This window comes from Oncorhynchus tshawytscha, linkage group LG02, assembly GCF_018296145.1.
Source record: "Oncorhynchus tshawytscha isolate Ot180627B linkage group LG02, Otsh_v2.0, whole genome shotgun sequence".
NCBI classification, from domain to species: Eukaryota; Metazoa; Chordata; class Actinopteri; order Salmoniformes; family Salmonidae; genus Oncorhynchus; species Oncorhynchus tshawytscha.
The window spans coordinates 10,895,216-10,915,215 of record NC_056430.1 but is presented as its reverse complement, the minus strand read 5'-3'; the positions used below and the strand labels follow the sequence as shown (position 1 = coordinate 10,915,215).

Sequence of the window (20,000 nt, the reverse complement as noted above, 5' to 3'; positions counted from 1 at the left end):
TGTCTCTCTCTCTCTGTCTCTCTTTCTTTCTATCTGTCTCTTTCTCTGTCTCTCTCTGTCTGTCTGTCTCTCTCTCTCTTTCTCTCTGTCTCTCTCGCTCTCTCTCTCTCTGTCTCTGTCTGTCTATCAATTCAATTCAATTCAAGGGCTTTATTGGCATGGGAAACATGTGTTAACATTGCCAAAGCAAGTGAGGTAGACAACATACAAAGTGAATATATAATGTGAAAAACAACAAAAATTAACAGTTAACATTACACATACAGAAGTTTCAAAACAGTAAAGACATTACAAATGTCATATTATATATATACAGTGTTTTTACAATGTACAAATGGTTAAAGGACACAAGATAAAATAAATAAGCATAAATATGGGTTGTATATACAATGGTGTTTGTTCTTCACTGGTTGCCCTTTTCTCGTGGCAACAGGTCACAAATCTTGCTGCTGTGATGGCACACTGTGGAATTTCACCCAGTAGATATGGGAGTTTTTCAAAATTGGATTTGTTTTCGAATTCTTTGTGGATCTGTGTAATCTGAGGGAAATATGTCTCTCTAATATGGTCATACATTGGGCAGGAGGTTAATATCTCTCTCTTTCTCTCTCTCTCTGTCTATCTCTCTCTCTCTCTCTGTCTCTCTGTCTCTGTGTCTCTCTCTGTCTCTGTCTCTGTCTCTCTGTCTGTCTCTCTCTCTGTCTCTCTCTCTGTGTCTCTCTCTCTGTCTCTCTGTCTCTGTGTCTCTCTCTGTCTCTCTGTCTCTGTCTGTCTCTCTCTCTGTCTGTCTCTCTCTCTGTCTCTATCTCTGTCTCTCTCTCTGTCTCTGTCTCTCTGTCTCTCTCTCTCTGTGTCTCTGTCTCTCTCTGTCTCTGTGTCTCTGTCTCCCTCTGTCTCTCTGTCTCTGTGTCTCTGTCTCCCTCTGACTCTCTCTCTCTCTCTCTGTGTCTCTGTCTCTCTGTCTCTCTCTCTCTGCCTGTCTCTCTGTCTCTGTCTGTCTCTCTCTGTGTCTCTCTGTCTGTCTCTCTGTCTCTGTCTGTCTCTCTGTGTATTTCTCTCTGTCTCTCTGTCTCTGTCTGTCTCTCTGTGTCTCTGTCTTTCTCTAGTGCTGTATTGATAACTATGAGGAGATGGTGAAGATAATGTTGAATCGTGGAGCCAGTGTAAATGCCAAAGACAATGAACTGTGGACGCCGCTACACGCTGCTGCCACCTGTGGACATGCAGGATTGGTCAAGGTCCTCATACAACAGTAAGATACTGGCTCTAATATTATATAATATCCATTATCTCACAAAGTTGAATAATTACTAATTGCTGATTTCATATAACATTTCAGCCGTCTATATATATATATGTCTTGTATTTGTTTTATTTATGTCAGATCTACAGGTAACTGTCGAAATAAAGGAAACCCCAACATAGTGTTTTAACAGGGCGTTGTGCCACGATCCAGAACAGCGTCAAGGCGCTTCGGCGAAGATTCTACAAGTGTCTGGAACTCTATTGAGACACCATTCTTCCACGAGAAGTTCAATCATTTGGTGTTTTGTTGAGTGTGGTGGGAAACGCTGTCCTAGACACTGCTCCAGAATCTCCCAGAAGTGTTCATTTTGGGTTGAGATCTGGTGACTCAGCAACCTTATCTCATAATCCAATTACGTCAAATTTCGAATTGAACCTAACGTACATGTTTTACCCATTTAGTTCCGCCAGGTTACAGGGTTACAACAGAAATGACTCAAATGGTTAAGTTTAGATATTAAAAGTGGTGGTTTGGCTGGAAGGATCAAAACAATGCACTTTCCATCAACCTCTATCATCAAGTCCCTGCTTGAATTGTGAACAGCCGTGGTGCAGTGGTCTAAACAATGTTCTGTGGCTCTGATCCTTGTGAGTTTGAGCCCAGTGGTGTGCTATCTCACGGTTGGGGATGGTGTTCTTCAGCTTGCAAGCCTCCCCCTATTTCCTCCAAACATAACGATGGTCATTATGGCCAAACAGTTCTATTTTTGTTTCATCAGACCAGAGGACATTTCTCCAAAAAGTACGATCTTTGTCCCCTTGTGCAGTTGCAAACTGTAGTCTGGCTTTTTTATGGCGGTTTTGGAGCAGTGGCTTCATCCTTGCTGATCGGCCTTTCAGGTTATGTCGACATAGGACTCGTTTTTACTGTGGATATAGATACTTTTGTACCTGTTTCCTCCAGCATCTTCACAAGGTCCTTTACTGTTGTTCTGGGATTGATTTGCACTTTTCGCACAAAAGAACGTACATCTCTAGGAGACAGAATGTGCCTCCTTCCTGAGCGGTATGACGACTGCGTGGTCCCATGGTGTTTATACTTGCGTACGATTGTTTGTACAGATGAAAGTGGTACCTTCAGGCGTTTGGAAATTGCTCCCAAGGATGAACCAGACTTGTGAAGGTCTACAATTTTTTTTGAGGTTTTGGCTGATTTATTTTGATTTTCCCATGATGTCAAGCAAAGAGGCACTGAGTTTGAAGGTAGACCTTGAATTTTCCAAGCTGTTTAAAGGCACAGTCAACTTAGTGTATGTAAACTTCTGACCCACTGGAATTGTGATACAGTGAATTATAAGTGAAATAATCTGTCTGTAAACAATTGTTGAAAAAATTACCTGTGTCATGCACAAAGTAGATGTCCTAACCGACTTGCCAAAACTATAGTTTGTTAACAAGACATTTGTGGATTGGTTGAAAAACGAGTTTTAATGACTCCAACCTAAGTGTATGTAAACTTCTGACTTCAACTGTATATAACCAGTTTTTAAAAAACTGATTAAAGAACACCTTACTGCACAAAGGGGACTGTCTTGTATTGTAACGTGCACTGTACTACAGTTTGTACTAGCCCTAGATGTTGTGTGAATGTACTGATGTGTAGGCGATGTATGACGTTTTAAAAGTATTCAGTCCTTGAGTAATAATGTTCTGTACTATGTCTTATGTTATGTTTAATGTGGACCCCAAGAAGAGTAGATGGTGCTTTACCAGCGGCTAATGGGGACCTTAATAAATACCATAACTATTACCTAACGTTAGCCATTTTAAATGTGTTCTTCAATGGAGGAAGTACTTCCCAAGGAATCCTGGATAGCACAAACCCCCCAAAATAATAAATAATACTTTTTATACATGACCACAATCTGTTTTATTTGCTTAATTAACAATATTTGCTTAATTATCAATATACTTTGTATCCCTTATTTACTCAAGTGTTTCCTTTATTTTGGCAGTTGCCTGTATATTATCTGGTTATAGTCCTCATCATGGATGTTTCTGTTCATTCTGTAGATCTTTATAAAAATGTATGACACTTAAACACGAGTGAGTCCATTGGAAATGGAACCCACGACCTTTAGGGTTGGTAGCGCCATGCTTTTTCCGACTGAGCCCTACTTATATTTACCTCTCATGTCACACAGTGGAGCAGATCTCTTGACGGTGAACTCTGACGGCAACATGCCCTATGACTTGTGTGAAGATGACCCCACACTGGACATCATCGAGACCGCCATGGCCAACAGAGGTGAGCAACACATTGATCTATTCTTTAGTGAGTCTAATGGAAGTAGGAATATCTTTGTCAAGGGACGCCTGACACTGGCCTGAAGCCGTCATGGTTGACTGAACCATCGCTACCCTTTAGACACTTCATCTAAATGAACAATGTGTAGAATTTTTTGATGTGTAGAAGTGTTCCGCTTCACGTTTGTACGTATCTACATATAAGCCTACTTATTTGAAGTCAACCTCTCTAATCCAGAAACACTTCATCGGGTCTAACAGTCGTCTCGCGCCGAACTGCGTATGTCATCAAAGGCACTCCGCCGATATAGAGTTGAAAACGTGTCAGTTTGTCACTTTCACGAGGTTGGAGTAATAACATGTACGACTGCTTAAGATATTCGCTCAAATTCAGGTTGTACCTTCATATTTCAATAAAATTCTCTAATCCAGTTGTTTGAATGTGTTAGTTAGAATTTGGTCCAGAAATGTACATTTCTAATATATGTAAATAGTGTTTGATTAGTGAATGCCATGATGTAGTTATTTTGTTGGATACTATTAGCTGAAATCTGATGTTTTTCAAAGCCATTTTTAGCTAGCTGTTCAGACCGAACATAGCATTGAATCATGGGAACTTGTTGAGCAATTTTTTTTTAAATTTCACCTTTATTTAACCAGGCAAGTCAGTTAAGAACAAATTCTTATTTTCAATGACGGCATAGGAACTGTGGGTTAACTGCCTGTTCAGGGGCAGAACAACAGATTTTACCTTGTCAGCTCGGGGGTTTGAACTTGCAACCTTCCGGTTACTAGTCCAACGCTCTAACCACTAGGCTACCCTGCCGCCCCAATACAGATGTTGCTTCCACAGAGTTTCTAAACCCAGAGTCTTTGGGGAACGTTTGCTAAACAGGCCAAGCAGACCTGGAATGGGGGTTTGGGGTTTGACAAGTCAATGAGAGAAGTGAAAAATTATTCCTTAGTTGGTAATTTTATTGAAATATGAAGGTACAACCTGAATTTGAGCGAATATCTTAAGCAGTTGTACATGTTATTACTCCAACCTCGTGAAAGTGACAAACTGACACGTTTTCAACTCTATATCGGCGGAGTGCCTTTGATGACATACGCAGTTCGGCGCGAGACGACTGTTAGACCCGATGAAGTGTTTCTGTGTATGAATTTAGCTAGCCAACGTTGTCATAACATCGCCTACAAGTGTGATCGGGGATTTCTATAAGAGAAGCACTTTCTGCCTCTCTTCATACTGTACTTTCTTTGTTGCCTCTGTTCTAACTCACGGACACTAGAGAAGCTTAACCAAGTTGAATTCTTCCCAAAGGGTCGTTACAGCTGCACTCAGACAAAGACATGTTCCCGTCATCACAAGTATAAATACTCCACTTTAGATATTCATCCTTCTCTCTAATCCTTACATCTTCTGGTTCCACAGGAAGAGGGTAACAGGATAATATAACCATTATTTCTCTCTTCAGCGGATCTGATCTCCTGACCTCAACCCCTCCTTCACCTAATCCACAGATGTCCTCTCGTATCACCTATCGCATTCCCGTGACTCTCTCCTGTCCACCCAGCACATTCCACAGCCACCCTGTCTTTCTACAGATCTCACTCTTTTATATACTCTGTGTCTGATCTATCATGTCTTTAATATCTCAATGTTCAAAGTTTACCCAGAATCCAACAGTCCCTCCTCTTGAACAATAGCATCCTAAATGTTCAATTTATATCAACTTGGAAATTACTTCTAAATGAACAAACAATGATAATAAAACACGATTTTAAAAAACGAACAAATTATTATAAATGAACAAGCAACGATAACAGACATTCCCTGTGAGATTTATAAACTCAGAGACTTATGACCTCTGTCCTATGATCACACCATACACAATTTTATTTCCATCTCTCATCACACAACAAAAATGCCATTCCAGCTGTATCTGCTGTTTTGTTCCATGTCAGATACAACACTTTTAGTTTCTCCACTTTCTCCTTCTGGTTCCTCAGAGAGTGATGGCATAAGATTTGGAAATGAACAAAAAAGACACACAAAACATAACAGTATTAACAATGTGATAAGCTTAAGCATAATTATATATGCATGTGTAACAGTATAACTTTAGACCGTCCCCTCGCCCATACCCGGGCGCGAACCAGGGACCCTCTGCACACATCAACAACAGTCACCCACAAAGCGTCGTTACCCATCACTCCACAAAAGCCGCAGCTCTGCAAGGGGAACCACTACTTCAAGGTCTCAGAGCAAGTGACGTCACCGATTGAAACGCTATTAGTGCGCACCACCGCTAACTAAGCTAGCCGTTTAGCGCGCTCCACCGCTAACTAGCTAGCCGTTTAGTGCGCTCCACTGCTAACTAAGCTAGCCGTTTAGCGCGCTCCACCTCTAACTAAGCTAGCCATTTAGCGCGCACCACCGCTAACTAAGCTAGCCGTTTAGCGTGCACCGCCGCTAACTAGCTAGCCGTTTAGCGCGCACCACCGCTAACTAGCTAGCCGTTTAGCGCGCACCACCGCTAACTAAGCTAGCCGTTTCACATCGGCTGAAAACCAAAAGTCTGAGAACATGACAATTCCCACTCTCTCTTCACCTGACTCTATGCCTCCATGGATACTTTCTGCTGGATTCCACCAAAATGAAAGCCCTAAAAATGCTTCCTCGTGCTTTTGTCCAGTCTTCCCCTTTCGGCTCCAGGTTCAGAGAGGTGTTCCCAAGCCATGTCATTTTCACTTTGTTCCTCATCTCCTCCATTGCCACAACTTTGCATCCTCTTAAGGTAACTCAGCATTGTATATGCTTTACATCCTCTTAAGGTAACTCAGCATTGTATATGCTTTCACATCAATGCCTTCAAAAATTTTTTTTTGTTCCACCTTTATTTAACCAGGTAGGCTAGTTGAGAACAAGTTCTCATTTGCAACCGCGACCTGGCCAAGATAAAGCAAAGCAGTTCGACACATAGAACAGCACAGAGTTACACATGGAATTAACAAAACATACAGTCAATAATACAGTAGAACAAAATAAAACAAAAAGTCTATATACAGTGAGTGCAAATGAGGTAAGTTAAGGAAATAAATAGGCCATGGTGGCGAAGTAATTACAATATAGCAATTAAACACTGGAATGGTAGATCGGCAGAAGATGAATGTGCAAGTAGAGATACTGGGGTGCAAAGGAGCAAAATAAATAAATAAATACCAGTATGGGGATGAAGTAGGTAGATAGATGGGCTGTTTACAGATAGGCTATGTACAGGTGCAGTGATCTACTTGGATATTAAAATCGGGACATTATCAAGGGCCATGACATGTGACTGGTAAAAGTTACATGTGCCTTTGGGAAAATGAACTGTAAAACTATATCTGAAGACGACACGCTGGAATGATAAGAGCCAGGTGAAGGACAGGGGGCTGTGGGGGGGGTCGACACACTGCGAACTATTTAAACTAAGGATGCATTGAGATACTGATCTTTCATTACCAGGCCACTTGTGACAGGACAACAGTGACAAAGAGGGGCTGTAAATGAGAAGAGTTATTTATGACCGGCAATAAGAGCTAGTTTATAAATGTATGTTCTAACAGGGATGATGTGTGCTAAATTGAGAAGCTGAAATTAAAGTCCCCGACTGAAATTAAGCACTAAGGACTGTCATTCTGAATTTGGGTTTTATATTTACATTTATAAAATGATTTAGTTATGATTTGGATACAGCGAGAGAGAGGTGCTACAGAACGGTGAGGGGTAAAGGGGCGCTGTTAAAATGTATTTGGCCAAGAGAGTCTCCAGAAACCTTATATCTATCTAAGTGTCATCCTGAGGGGAGGTGGTTTGTTAGGGAATCACTGGATGAATTCACTGGATGAATCACTGGATGAATCACTGGATGAATCACTGGATGAATCACTGGATGATAGCTTGGGACGACTATTAACGTTTGTTGTTGTCTTTTATTTGACCCTGTACTCAGCATGTTCATGTTAAATCACATCAATGGGTGGTGCTAAGTTATTATACATGTACTTAATATGTTTTTAGGTTTCGTGGAACAACAAGAGAGACCATTGTTCCAGAGGAGGGACTGATATATTGACTAATTGATTTGAGAATGTTTATAACTGTAGGAATGCATTAGGAGAAGTGACTAGTGTGTTATGGGTTAGATGTAATGATAGAGGGGTATCATTCCCAGAGACTGTATATTGTTACAGGAGATAACTCATAGGAGAGGGAGGACAGCTAACTGTACACAATATGGGGATTTAGTTGAACATTATACATACCTAGATCATGGTGAGAGTAGAAGAGATAGTGGTGGCATAGGAGAGGGAAGACAGCTAACTGAAGGAGCTGTAGGGACAGTAACTGAAGGAGCTGTAGGGACAGTAACTGAAGGAGCTGTAGGGACAGTAACTGAAGGAGCTGTAGGGACAGTAACTGATGGAGCTGTAGGGACAGTAACTGAAGGAGCTGTAGGGACAGTAACTGAAGGAGCTGTAGGGACAGTAACTGAAGGAGCTGTAGGGACAGTAACTGAAGGAGCTGTAGGGACAGTAACTGAAGGAGCTGTTGGAACAGTAACTGAAGGAGCTGTAGGGACAGTAACTGAAGGAGCTGTAGGGACAGTAACTGAAGGAGCTGTAGGGACAGTAACTGAAGGAGCTGTAGGAACAGTAACTGAAGGAGCTATAGGGACAGTAACTGAAGGAGCTGTAGGGACAGTAACTGAAGGAGCTGTAGGGACAGTAACTGAAGGAGCTGTAGGGACAGTAACTGAAGGAGCTGTAGGGACAGTAACTGAAGGAGCTAGTAGAGACAGTAACTGAAGGATCTATAGGGACAGTAACTGAAGGAGCTATAGGGACAGTAACTGAAGGAGCTATAGGGACAGTAACTGAAGGAGCTGTAGGGACAGTAACTGAAGGAGCTGTAGGGACAGTAACTGAAGGAGCTATAGGGACAGTAACTGAAGGAGCTGTAGGGACAGTAACTGAAGGAGCTGTAGGGACAGTAACTGAAGGAGCTGTAGGGACAGTAACTGAAGCAGCTGTCTGGGACAGTAACTGAAGGAGCTATAGGGACAGTAACTGAAGGAGCTATAGGGACAGTAACTGAGGAGCTGTAGGGACAGTAACTGAAGGAGCTATAGGGACTGTGAAGGGACAGTAACTGAAGGAGCTGAGGGACAGCTGAAGGAGCTGTAGGGACAGTAACTGAAGGAGCTATAGGGACAGTAACTGAAGGAGCTGTAGGGACAGTAACTGAAGGAGCTGTAGGGACAGTAACTGAAGGATGCTATAGGGACAGTAACTGAACTGAACTCCTGAGCAAATGAGGATTATAGGGACAGTAACTGAAGGAGCTATTTTGGGACAGTAACTGAAAATTATTCCTACCAGCTAGGGACAGTAACTGAAGGAGCTGTAGGGACAGTAACTGAAGGAGCTATAGGGACAGTAAGTGAAGGAGCTGTAGGGACAGTAACTGAAGGAGCTTAGGGACAGTTCTGAAGGGAAGGACAAGCTTGACTATATGACAAAGGAGCTTAGGGACAGTAACTGAAGGAGCTATAACAGTAACTGAAGGATCTGTAGGGACAGTAACTGAAGGAGCTACAAGGGACAGTAACTGAAGGAGCCATTTTGAAGGAGCTGTAGGGACAGTCTGAAGGAGCTGTACAGTAACTGAAGGAGCTGTTGGGACAGTAACTGAAGGAGCTGTTGGGACAGTAACTGAAGGAGCTGTAGGGACAGTAACTGAAGGAGCTGTAGGAACAGTAACTGAAGGAGCTGTAGGAACAGGAAGGAGCTGTTGGGACAGTAACTGAAGGAGCTGTAGGGACAGTAACTGAAGGAGCTGTAGGAACAGTAACTGAAGGAGCTATAGGGACAGTAACTGAAGGAGCTGTTGGGACAGTAACTGAATGAGCTGTTGGGACAGTAACGGAAGGAGCTGTAGGGACAGTAACTGAAGGAGCTGTTGGGACAGTAACTGAAGGAGCTGTTGGGACAGTAACTAAGCAGCTGTTGGGACAGTAACTGAACAGCTGTTGGGACAGTAACTCTGTGGGACAGTAACTTGTCAGTAACTGAAGGAGCTAAGGGACAGTAACTGAAGGACAGTACTAGTAGCATTTACCTTTTCTATATTGACAGCAATAGAACTGAACTCCTGAGCAAATCTTGTATTTTTGTTCTTTCTTCAGACCAGGAGGGTTTTGAGGTTCACACACACTGTGGTAAAATTATTCCTACCATGCATTAAGACGATCTGACGTCACCTTACATGATAATAAAAACACAGATCATAACAACAGTTTAGTTCATTTCATTTCTGTTCCAGGAATTCCAGACAAGCATTGACTATATGACAAATTATTACATTAACCTTTTCTTAATAACATTATCTCTATGACAAATTTCAAAAAGCACAACATACTGTTACTGCTGAAACCATTTTTAAAATTAGTCCATACTCCCTTATTCTACTGACGACCTCTCGGAAGAGTTAGCAGATCACTAAGTTAGCACCCTAACCCCTCGCAGAATTCCCACTCCAGGATCCCAATCTGGTGAAATTTGTATCGAAATAAAAACACAAAATGTAATCAGCAATACATATATCACAATCCATTTGAAATAACTGTCATCCCTAATTAACATATTCTATATGCAGCCTGAACACTGTACCTCTGTATATTTACCCAAAGACCAGGACCCTGGGAAACTGGTCATTTACCCTTCTATATGCAGCCTGAACACTGTACCTCTGTATATTTACCTTAAAGACCAGGACCCTGGGAAACTGGTCATTTACCCTTCTATATGCAGCCTGAACACTGTACCTCTGTATATTTACCCAAAGACCAGGACCCTGGGAAACTGGTCATTTACCCTTCTATATGCAGCCTGAACACTGTACCTCTGTATATTTACCCAAAGACCAGGACCCTGGGAAACTGGTCATTTACCCTTCTATATGCAGCCTGAACACTGTACCTCTGTATATTTACCCAAAGACCAGGACCCTGGGAAACTGGTCATTTATCCTTCTATATGCAGCCTGAACACTGTACCTCTGTATATTTACCCAAAGACCAGGACCCTGGGAAACTGGTCATTCACCCTTCTATATGCAGCCTGAACACTGTACCTCTGTATATTTACCCAAAGACCAGGACCCTGGGAAACTGGTCATTTACCCTTCTATATGCAGCCTGAACACTGTACCTCTGTATATTTACCCAAAGACCAGGACCCTGGGAAACTGGTCATTTACCCTTCTATATGCAGCCTGAACACTGTACCTCTGTATATTTACCCAAAGACCAGGACCCTGGGAAACTGGTCATTTACCCTTCTATATGCAGCCTGAACACTGTACCTCTGTATATTTACCCAAAGACCAGGACCCTGGGAAACTGGTCATTTATCCTTCTATATGCAGCCTGAACACTGTACCTCTGTATATTTACCCAAAGACCAGGACCCTGGGAAACTGGTCATTTATCCTTCTATATGCAGCCTGAACACTGTACCTCTGTATATTTACCCAAAGACCAGGACCCTGGGAAACTGGTCATTTACCCTTCTATATGCAGCCTGAACACTGTACCTCTGTATATTTACCCAAAGACCAGGACCCTGGGAAACTGGTCATTTACCCTTCTATATGCAGCCTGAACACTGTACCTCTGTATATTTACCCAAAGACCAGGACCCTGGGAAACTGGTCATTCACCCTTCTATATGCAGCCTGAACACTGTACCTCTGTATATTTACCCAAAGACCAGGACCCTGGGAAACTGGTCATTTACCCTTCTATATGCAGCCTGAACACTGTACCTCTGTATATTTACCCAAAGACCAGGACCCTGGGAAACTGGTCATTTATCCTTCTATATGCAGCCTGAACACTGTACCTCTGTATATTTACCCAAAGACCAGGACCCTGGGAAACTGGTCATTTATCCTTCTATATGCAGCCTGAACACTGTACCTCTGTATATTTACCCAAAGACCAGGACCCTGGGAAACTGGTCATTTACCCTTTACTATAAGCAGCCTGAACACTGTACCTCTGTATATTTACCCAAAGACCAGGACCCTGGGAAACTATATAACTATATATTGTATATTTACCCAAAGACCAGGACCCTGGGAAACTATATAACTATATATTGTATATTTACCCAAAGACCAGGACCCTGGGAAACTATATAACTATATATTGTATATTTACCCAAAGACCAGGACCCTGGGAAACTGGTCATTCACCCTTCTATATGCAGCCTGAACACTGTACCTCTGTATATTTACCCAAAGACCAGGACCCTGGGAAACTGGTCATTCACCCTTCTATATGCAGCCTGAACACTGTACCTCTGTATATTTACCCAAAGACCAGGACCCTGGGAAACTGGTCATTTACCCTTCTATATGCAGCCTGAACACTGTACCTCTGTATATTTACCCAAAGACCAGGACCCTGGGAAACTGGTCATTTACCCTTCTATATGCAGCCTGAACACTGTACCTCTGTATATTTACCCAAAGACCAGGACCCTGGGAAACTGGTCATTTACCCTTCTATATGCAGCCTGAACACTGTACCTCTGTATATTTACCCAAAGACCAGGACCCTGGGAAACTGGTCATTTATCCTTCTATATGCAGCCTGAACACTGTACCTCTGTATATTTACCCAAAGACCAGGACCCTGGGAAACTGGTCATTTACCCTTCTATATGCAGCCTGAACACTGTACCTCTGTATATTTACCCAAAGACCAGGACCCTGGGAAACTATATAACTATATATTGTATATTTACCCAAAGACCAGGACCCTGGGAAACTATATAACTATATATTGTATATTTACCCAAAGACCAGGACCCTGGGAAACTATATAACTATATATTGTATATTTACCCAAAGACCAGGACCCTGGGAAACTGGTCATTCACCCTTCTATATGCAGCCTGAACACTGTACCTCTGTATATTTACCCAAAGACCAGGACCCTGGGAAACTGGTCATTCACCCTTCTATATGCAGCCTGAACACTGTACCTCTGTATATTTACCCAAAGACCAGGACCCTGGGAAACTGGTCATTTACCCTTCTATATGCAGCCTGAACACTGTACCTCTGTATATTTACCCAAAGACCAGGACCCTGGGAAACTGGTCATTTACCCTTCTATATGCAGCCTGAACACTGTACCTCTGTATATTTACCCAAAGACCAGGACCCTGGGAAACTGGTCATTTACCCTTCTATATGCAGCCTGAACACTGTACCTCTGTATATTTACCCAAAGACCAGGACCCTGGGAAACTGGTCATTCACCCTTCTATATGCAGCCTGAACACTGTACCTCTGTATATTTACCCAAAGACCAGGACCCTGGGAAACTGGTCATTTACCCTTCTATATGCAGCCTGAACACTGTACCTCTGTATATTTACCCAAAGACCAGGACCCTGGGAAACTGGTCATTTACCCTTCTATATGCAGCCTGAACACTGTACCTCTGTATATTTACCCAAAGACCAGGACCCTGGGAAACTATATAACTATATATTGTATATTTACCCAAAGACCAGGACCCTGGGAAACTATATAACTATATATTGTATATTTACCCAAAGACCAGGACCCTGGGAAACTGGTCATTTACCCTTCTATATGCAGCCTGAACACTGTACCTCTGTATATTTACCCAAAGACCAGGACCCTGGGAAACTGGTCATTTACCCTTCTATATGCAGCCTGAACACTGTACCTCTGTATATTTACCCAAAGACCAGGACCCTGGGAAACTATATAACTATATATTGTATATTTACCCAAAGACCAGGACCCTGGGAAACTATATAACTATATATTGTATATTTACCCAAAGACCAGGACCCTGGGAAACTATATAACTATATATTGTATATTTACCCAAAGACCAGGACCCTGGGAAACTATATAACTATATATTGTATATTTACCCAAAGACCAGGACCCTGGGAAACTATATAACTATATATTGTATATTTACCCAAAGACCAGGACCCTGGGAAACTATATAACTATATATTGTATATTTACCCAAAGACCAGGACCCTGGGAAACTATATAACTATATATTGTATATTTACCCAAAGACCAGGACCCTGGGAAACTATATAACTATATATTGTATATTTACCCAAAGACCAGGACCCTGGGAAACTATATAACTATATATTGTATATTTACCCAAAGACCAGGACCCTGGGAAACTATATAACTATATATTGTATATTTACCCAAAGACCAGGACCCTGGGAAACTATATAACTATATATTGTATATTTACCCAAAGACCAGGACCCTGGGAAACTATATAACTATATATTGTATATTTACCCAAAGACCAGGACCCTGGGAAACTATATAACTATATATTGTATATTTACCCAAAGACCAGGACCCTGGGAAACTATATAACTATATATTGTATATTTACCCCGTCGAACCCGTGATTCAAAAACAACATGTTAAATCAAAAATAAACTAATTTGAATAACTAATCAACTTGGAATAATAATAATCATCTCATAAAGTAATGGTACACTTTGAATAGAGACTGGTGTTTCACATTCATTTTACAATGAAATCCCCCTGTTCCGATCATTTCTAGTGAGATGGATCAGTCCTCACCAGGAAAAATCGATACAGGGCATTTGACACCATTCAATCATTTATTGTCCCTTTTCTTTCCCTGTCCTTCAGAAACCATTTAATTACCTTTTTTCAAAACATTTCCATCCTTCTTCAGTAGCCAATTTAACTGAATTGAAAAGACCCCATCCAATAAATCCCACGGTATCTACACACCACTGACGCACGTTTGTAACCAGTAAATGGTGCGTGCTGGTGAACCGTAGGTCCAGAACACACATGATAAGGCCTCACTTATTATCTGTGTAGTATCTGGGATCTACATCTGTTTATATTAGTTACTGTGCTGTTACTAAGCAGTAATGCATTACGGCAGTGTGACGTTACTACACCTAATAGGAAATGCACATGCGCACTGGGGTGCCGGGAACTGTAGAGCACGAGGGGTTTTGACTAAAGGAAAACTAACTGTACTCCCGTCTCCTGCCTGGTCATTTCTCCACAACACAAATATTACAATCTGGAACTGGTTTATGGCCTAATCCAGATACTTTAATACCTAAAACCACCGAATATCACCAACTGCTGTTCCCTCACAGTCTCCGGGGACCTTCCAACGAAAAACAACGAGTGTACATTTCGTTAGCATTCACTATGCTACATTTTAATCAGCAAACCAACGTTATTAATTTTAAACCAAACCTGTTCATTGTAAATCCACAGTCCTTTATTTGGCATGTACTACCCTTAGACACAACAACATTATCTTGTCACCGAGTCTACAATTCACTGGTCTCTTTCCCCCATGATTCTCCATGACCACCGCACCACATAAAAAAGGTATAGTTCATTTTAGGTTAGGTTACCCCTATACTAATTCCTTGTGACCCCTCCACCTTTTCGTCCATTCCAGAATTGAATTCCTGAATAAGACGACATAAAACGTAAATCTATTTAAACCACATAAAATGTCTCATGAGATCAACAAAAAAAAACGAAGGCTTTCTAAGTTTGCAATGAGTGTTTGGCCATATAATTTACATGTGTCACCTTTTAGAATCCATCCCCTGGCATTTCGCATAGATTCTTCAACCCAAAATATGTTTTCCTGTGGCAAATTTAGCCAATTTCTCATCGTAAGGAATCCTCAATATTTAATCTCTGGCTTCTACTAAAAGGTTAGGTAAAACGTGATCTCATAAGTTTTCCTTCACATAGAAACTGTAATCTCTATGAACCACTAATTGATCAAACAGAGGCTATACACCTCTATGGGACATTTCCTCTCCTACTAATCTCAAGATGTTTTGTTGTTGCTCTTTTGAAAAAGATGCAAACGCTAGTATAGCGTCATTTCCTGCTATTGCAGAAGGTTCCAGTATCACCTTACACTCATTCTTCCAGTGTCCGATATAGTCCCACATCTAAAACAGGGAGCCATCTCCATACACGTTGATGTTTTTCCACTACATTTCTTTGTCTTACCTTGGCCATTGAAACTATAGTTAGTGTTTTTCTCTATGGCCCCATTAACCCCTCGCACGTCTGCGAAGTGAACGGAGTTACATTCCACTCTCAAAACATCGCCTTGAATTAAATCCATTACCCCCGCAATTACCGTTTTAATCACAGGGTTCAAACCTGCCATCAATGCAGAAGTGCAAATTCTATCAATGCACAGTTCTTCTGTGGCTGTACTTGTACACAGTATGGGTTTATCGAGGTGCTTTTTGTTTGTTTGTTGAATGCTGACATTAAAACGCTGGTATATTGAGCTTTTTATTCTGGTTTTATGTCCTTGTGCCAAGTCATAATTGCCTCCCTGAATTCTTTATTTGATTTGAAATCACAATCCGCAGGGAAATGTTGTCCATTTTTATCCAAATGTTAAATTATTCTCATATTCCAGTCGAATTGGTAGGATGCCGTTGCACTTCTTTCAGCGCCTCTACGACTTCATTAAAATCCACTGCGTTCTGCAGGGAGAATCGGATCCGTTTGTCGCCATATCAATAGTTATTATTCCTTCATCTGTCCAGACGGTATTCAATGTGTTTTGGATTTCTTCACTCTCGTCTGTAATACACACCTTCTATTAGCTGTTTCCTAAAATCGCGCTACCTACTTCCCCGGATAATAATTCATTGGCCACTGCACTTCATATTTTGTATTTGAGCCGATACCATTGCGTCTGCAATTGTATTACTGGAGAACGCGAATTACTTAATGGCTTTTTCCCATATTGCCTCCAATCTCCCAATTATTGATAACACACATCACCAAAATGATTCACACTTGTCTTCCTATTTCCACATCATCTGTCATGGTTCCCCACCCCAACAAGGGCATAAAACTAACCTCCTTCTTTCACACACACACTCACACCCTGCGCTCTCACGGCCACTGCGACTGGGCTTCTACCCTCTCCTTACAGGTTTAGCAGGGATCCAACCCCACCCACCTAGGACTTACCCTACAGGTACTAGCCTGCTCGAGTTTACCTTCCGGGACTCACCCTATACTTTATAGTACCTGCAGGAACAACCTACTAGGGATTTACTATTTACTTTATAGTACTAGCAGGAACCAAGCTACTAGGGATTTACCAGTTACTTTATAGTACTAGCAGGAACCAACCTACTAGGGATTTACCATTGACTTTATAGTACTAGCAGGAACAAGCTACTAGGGATTTACCCCCTAGGACTTACCCTGCAAGCCCCAGCCTGTACGAGTTTACCATAGAGTTACGACCGATCGTTACACAATGGGCCGACTGAATTAAACTCGGGCTTCTCCAGGTCCGTATCCCATAATTAGTTCAGCCTACGATTCTCGTCTCCCCAAGATGTCAACGTGGGTAGAACAGGTATAGGAACTTTCTACCCTGTTCGTTGCCAGTGTTGCTCCACTGATCTGGACTCTTTGGGTTTGACTACATATCGTGGTGAACTCCTGGCTACCAATCCTTACATCTTCTGGTTCCACAGGAAGAGGGTAACAGGATAATATAACCATTATTTCTCTCTTCAAGGGGATCTGACCTCCTGACCTCAACCCCTCCTTCACCTAATCCACAGATGTCCTCTCGTATCACCTATCGCATTCCCGTGACTCTCTCCCGTCCACCCAGCACATTCCACAGCCACCCTGTCTTTCTACAGATCTCACTCTTTTATATACTCTGTGTCTGATCTATCATGTCTTTAATATCTCAATGTTCAAAGTTTACCCAGAATCCAACACCTCCCTCAGAGGCACATGTTGCTAGGCAACCCCCCTGGACTTGCCCTGGTAGGCCCCGTCTAAAGCCAGTGTGAGAAACTTGCTCGCAAACATTTGTGCTATGAAACTAAATAAATACTTCACTCTGAACCACAAAACTTATTTTCTAGCGTCATGACAGTGCTGTTAGACAAAGCGAGTAAAGTGAACTTATAAACGTGATGTCGTTTTATTGGAATTTGCAGCTGTTTCTAAGTAATGAATCGGATAGCTTTTGAAATAACGTATTCATCCTTTAATTGTCTTGACTTTTCTGTACGCCAGAGGAGATAAAGAAACACAATATTCATATTTATACACTGTCCTGGTTACGCAGCCACCATAGTCCCTGGAACCATGCTGGAACCATGCTGGAACCAGGCTGGAACCATGCTGGAACCATGCTGGAACCATGCTGGAACCAGGCTGGAACCAAGCTGGAACCATGCTGGAACCATGCTGGAACCATGTTGGAACCAAGCTGGAACCAAGCTGGAACCAGGCTGGAACCAGGCTGGAACCAAGCTGGAACCATGCTGGAACCATGCTGGAACCATGCTGGAACCAAGCTGGAACCAAGCTGGAACCAAGCTGGAACCAGGCTGGAACCAGGCTGGAACCAAGCTGGAACCAAGCTGGAACCAAGCTGGAACCATGCTGGAACCAAGCTGGAACCAAGCTGGAACCAAGCTGGAACCAGGCTGGAACCAGGCTGGAACCAAGCTGGAAAGGGTGAAATGAAAGAGCAAAGGACAAAGGCCGAGGACTGTGCGGTTTATGTTGACGAGGTAGTGTGAACAGGGTATCGGTCTGTCTCAGTGTGGCTGGCTGACTGAGTGTCTGTCTCTGACTGTGCGGTTTATGTTGACGAGGTAGTGTGAACAGGGTATCGGTCTGTCTCAGTGTGGCTGGCTGACTGAGTGTCTGTCTCTGACAGTGCGGTTTATGTTGACGAGGTAGTGTGAACAGGGTATCAGACTGTCTCAGTGTGGCTGGCTGACTGAGTGTCTGTCTCTGACAGTGCGGTTTATGTTGACGAGGTAGTGTGAACAGGGTATCGGTCTGTCTCAGTGTGGCTGGCTGACTGAGTGTCTGTCTCTGACAGTGCGGTTTATGTTGACAAGATAGTGTGAACAGGGTATCGGTCTGTCTCAGTGTGGCTGGCTGACTGAGTGTCTGTCTCTGACAGTGCGGTTTATGTTGACAAGATAGTGTGAACAGGGTATCGGTCTGTCTCAGTGTGGCTGGCTGACTGAGTGTCTGTCTCTGACAGTGCGGTTTATGTTGACAAGATAGTCTGAACAGGGTATCGGACTGTCTCAGTGTTGCTGGCTGACTGACTGAGCGTCTGTCTCTGTTTGCCTGCCTAACTGACCAAAATCACTTCCTGTATGTTTGATTGACAGGCATCACCCAGGAGATGATCAATGAGACCCGGGCGTCTGTAGAGAGGAGGATGATGGGAGATATCCAGGAGCTGCTGACGGAGGGAGAGGACGTCAACCACCATGATTCACAGGGAGCTACTCTGGTGAGTTTATAATATAATTAAGCAATAAGACCAGAGGGGCTGTGGTATATGGCCAATACGGGGCATTCTGAAAGTATTCAGACCCCTTCACTTTTTCAACATTTTGTTATGTTACAGCCTTATTCTAAAATTAATTAAATAAATGTTTTCTCTCATCATTCTACACACAATCCCCCATAACGACATAGGTTTTTAGAAATGTTTGCAAATGTATTATTGATTAAAAAAACAGAAATACCTTCTTTACATAAGTATTCAGACCCTTTGCTATGAGACTCAAAATTGAGTCTCAGGTGCATCCTGTTTCCATTGATCATCCTTGAGATGTTTCTACAACTTGATTGGAGTCCATCTGTGGTAAATTCAATTGATTGGACATGATTTGGAAAGGCACACACCTGTCTATATGAGGTCCCACAATTGACAGTGCATGTCAGAGCAAAAACCAAGCCCTGAGGTCGAAGGAATTGTCCGTAGAGCTCTGGGACAGGATTGTGTCGAGCCACAGATCTGGGAAAGGGTACCATGTCTGCAGCATTGAAGGTCCCCAAGAACACAGTGGCCTCCATCATTCTTAAATGGAAGAAGTTTGAAACCACCAAGACTCTTCCTAGAGCTGGGCGCCCGGCCAAACTGAGCAATTGGGGGAGAAGGGCCTTGGTCAGGGAGGTGACCAAGAACCCGATGGTCACTCTGACAGATCTCTAGAGTTCCTCTGTGGAGATGGGAGAACCTTCCAGAAGGACAACCATCTCTGCAGCACTCCACCAATTAGCCTTTATGTTAGAGGGGCCAGACGGAAGCCTCTCCTCATGTAGAGCCAGACGTAGTATGTAGAGTGGCCAGACGTAGTATGTAGAGTGGCCAGACGTAGTATGTAGAGTGGCCAGACGGAGTATGTAGTGTGGCCAGACGTAGTATGTAGAGTGACCAGACGTAGTATGTAGAGTGGCCAGACGGAGTATGTAG

The 20,000-nt window shown here is 42.6% G+C and overlaps 1 protein-coding gene across 4 annotated transcripts in view; it reads left to right on the top strand.

Moving 5' to 3' along the window:
* Positions 1–20,000, top strand: part of ppp1r16b (protein phosphatase 1, regulatory subunit 16B) — a 170,709-nt gene that overhangs the window by 105,251 nt on the left and 45,458 nt on the right. For all 4 annotated transcript variants that reach the window (XM_042330162.1, XM_042330163.1, XM_042330165.1 and 1 more), the window contains 3 exons: positions 1,107–1,252; positions 3,450–3,553; positions 18,907–19,031. In XM_042330162.1, coding sequence (XP_042186096.1) covers positions 1,107–1,252; positions 3,450–3,553; positions 18,907–19,031 — 375 coding nt within the window. The remainder of the gene's footprint in view (positions 1–1,106; positions 1,253–3,449; positions 3,554–18,906; positions 19,032–20,000) is intronic.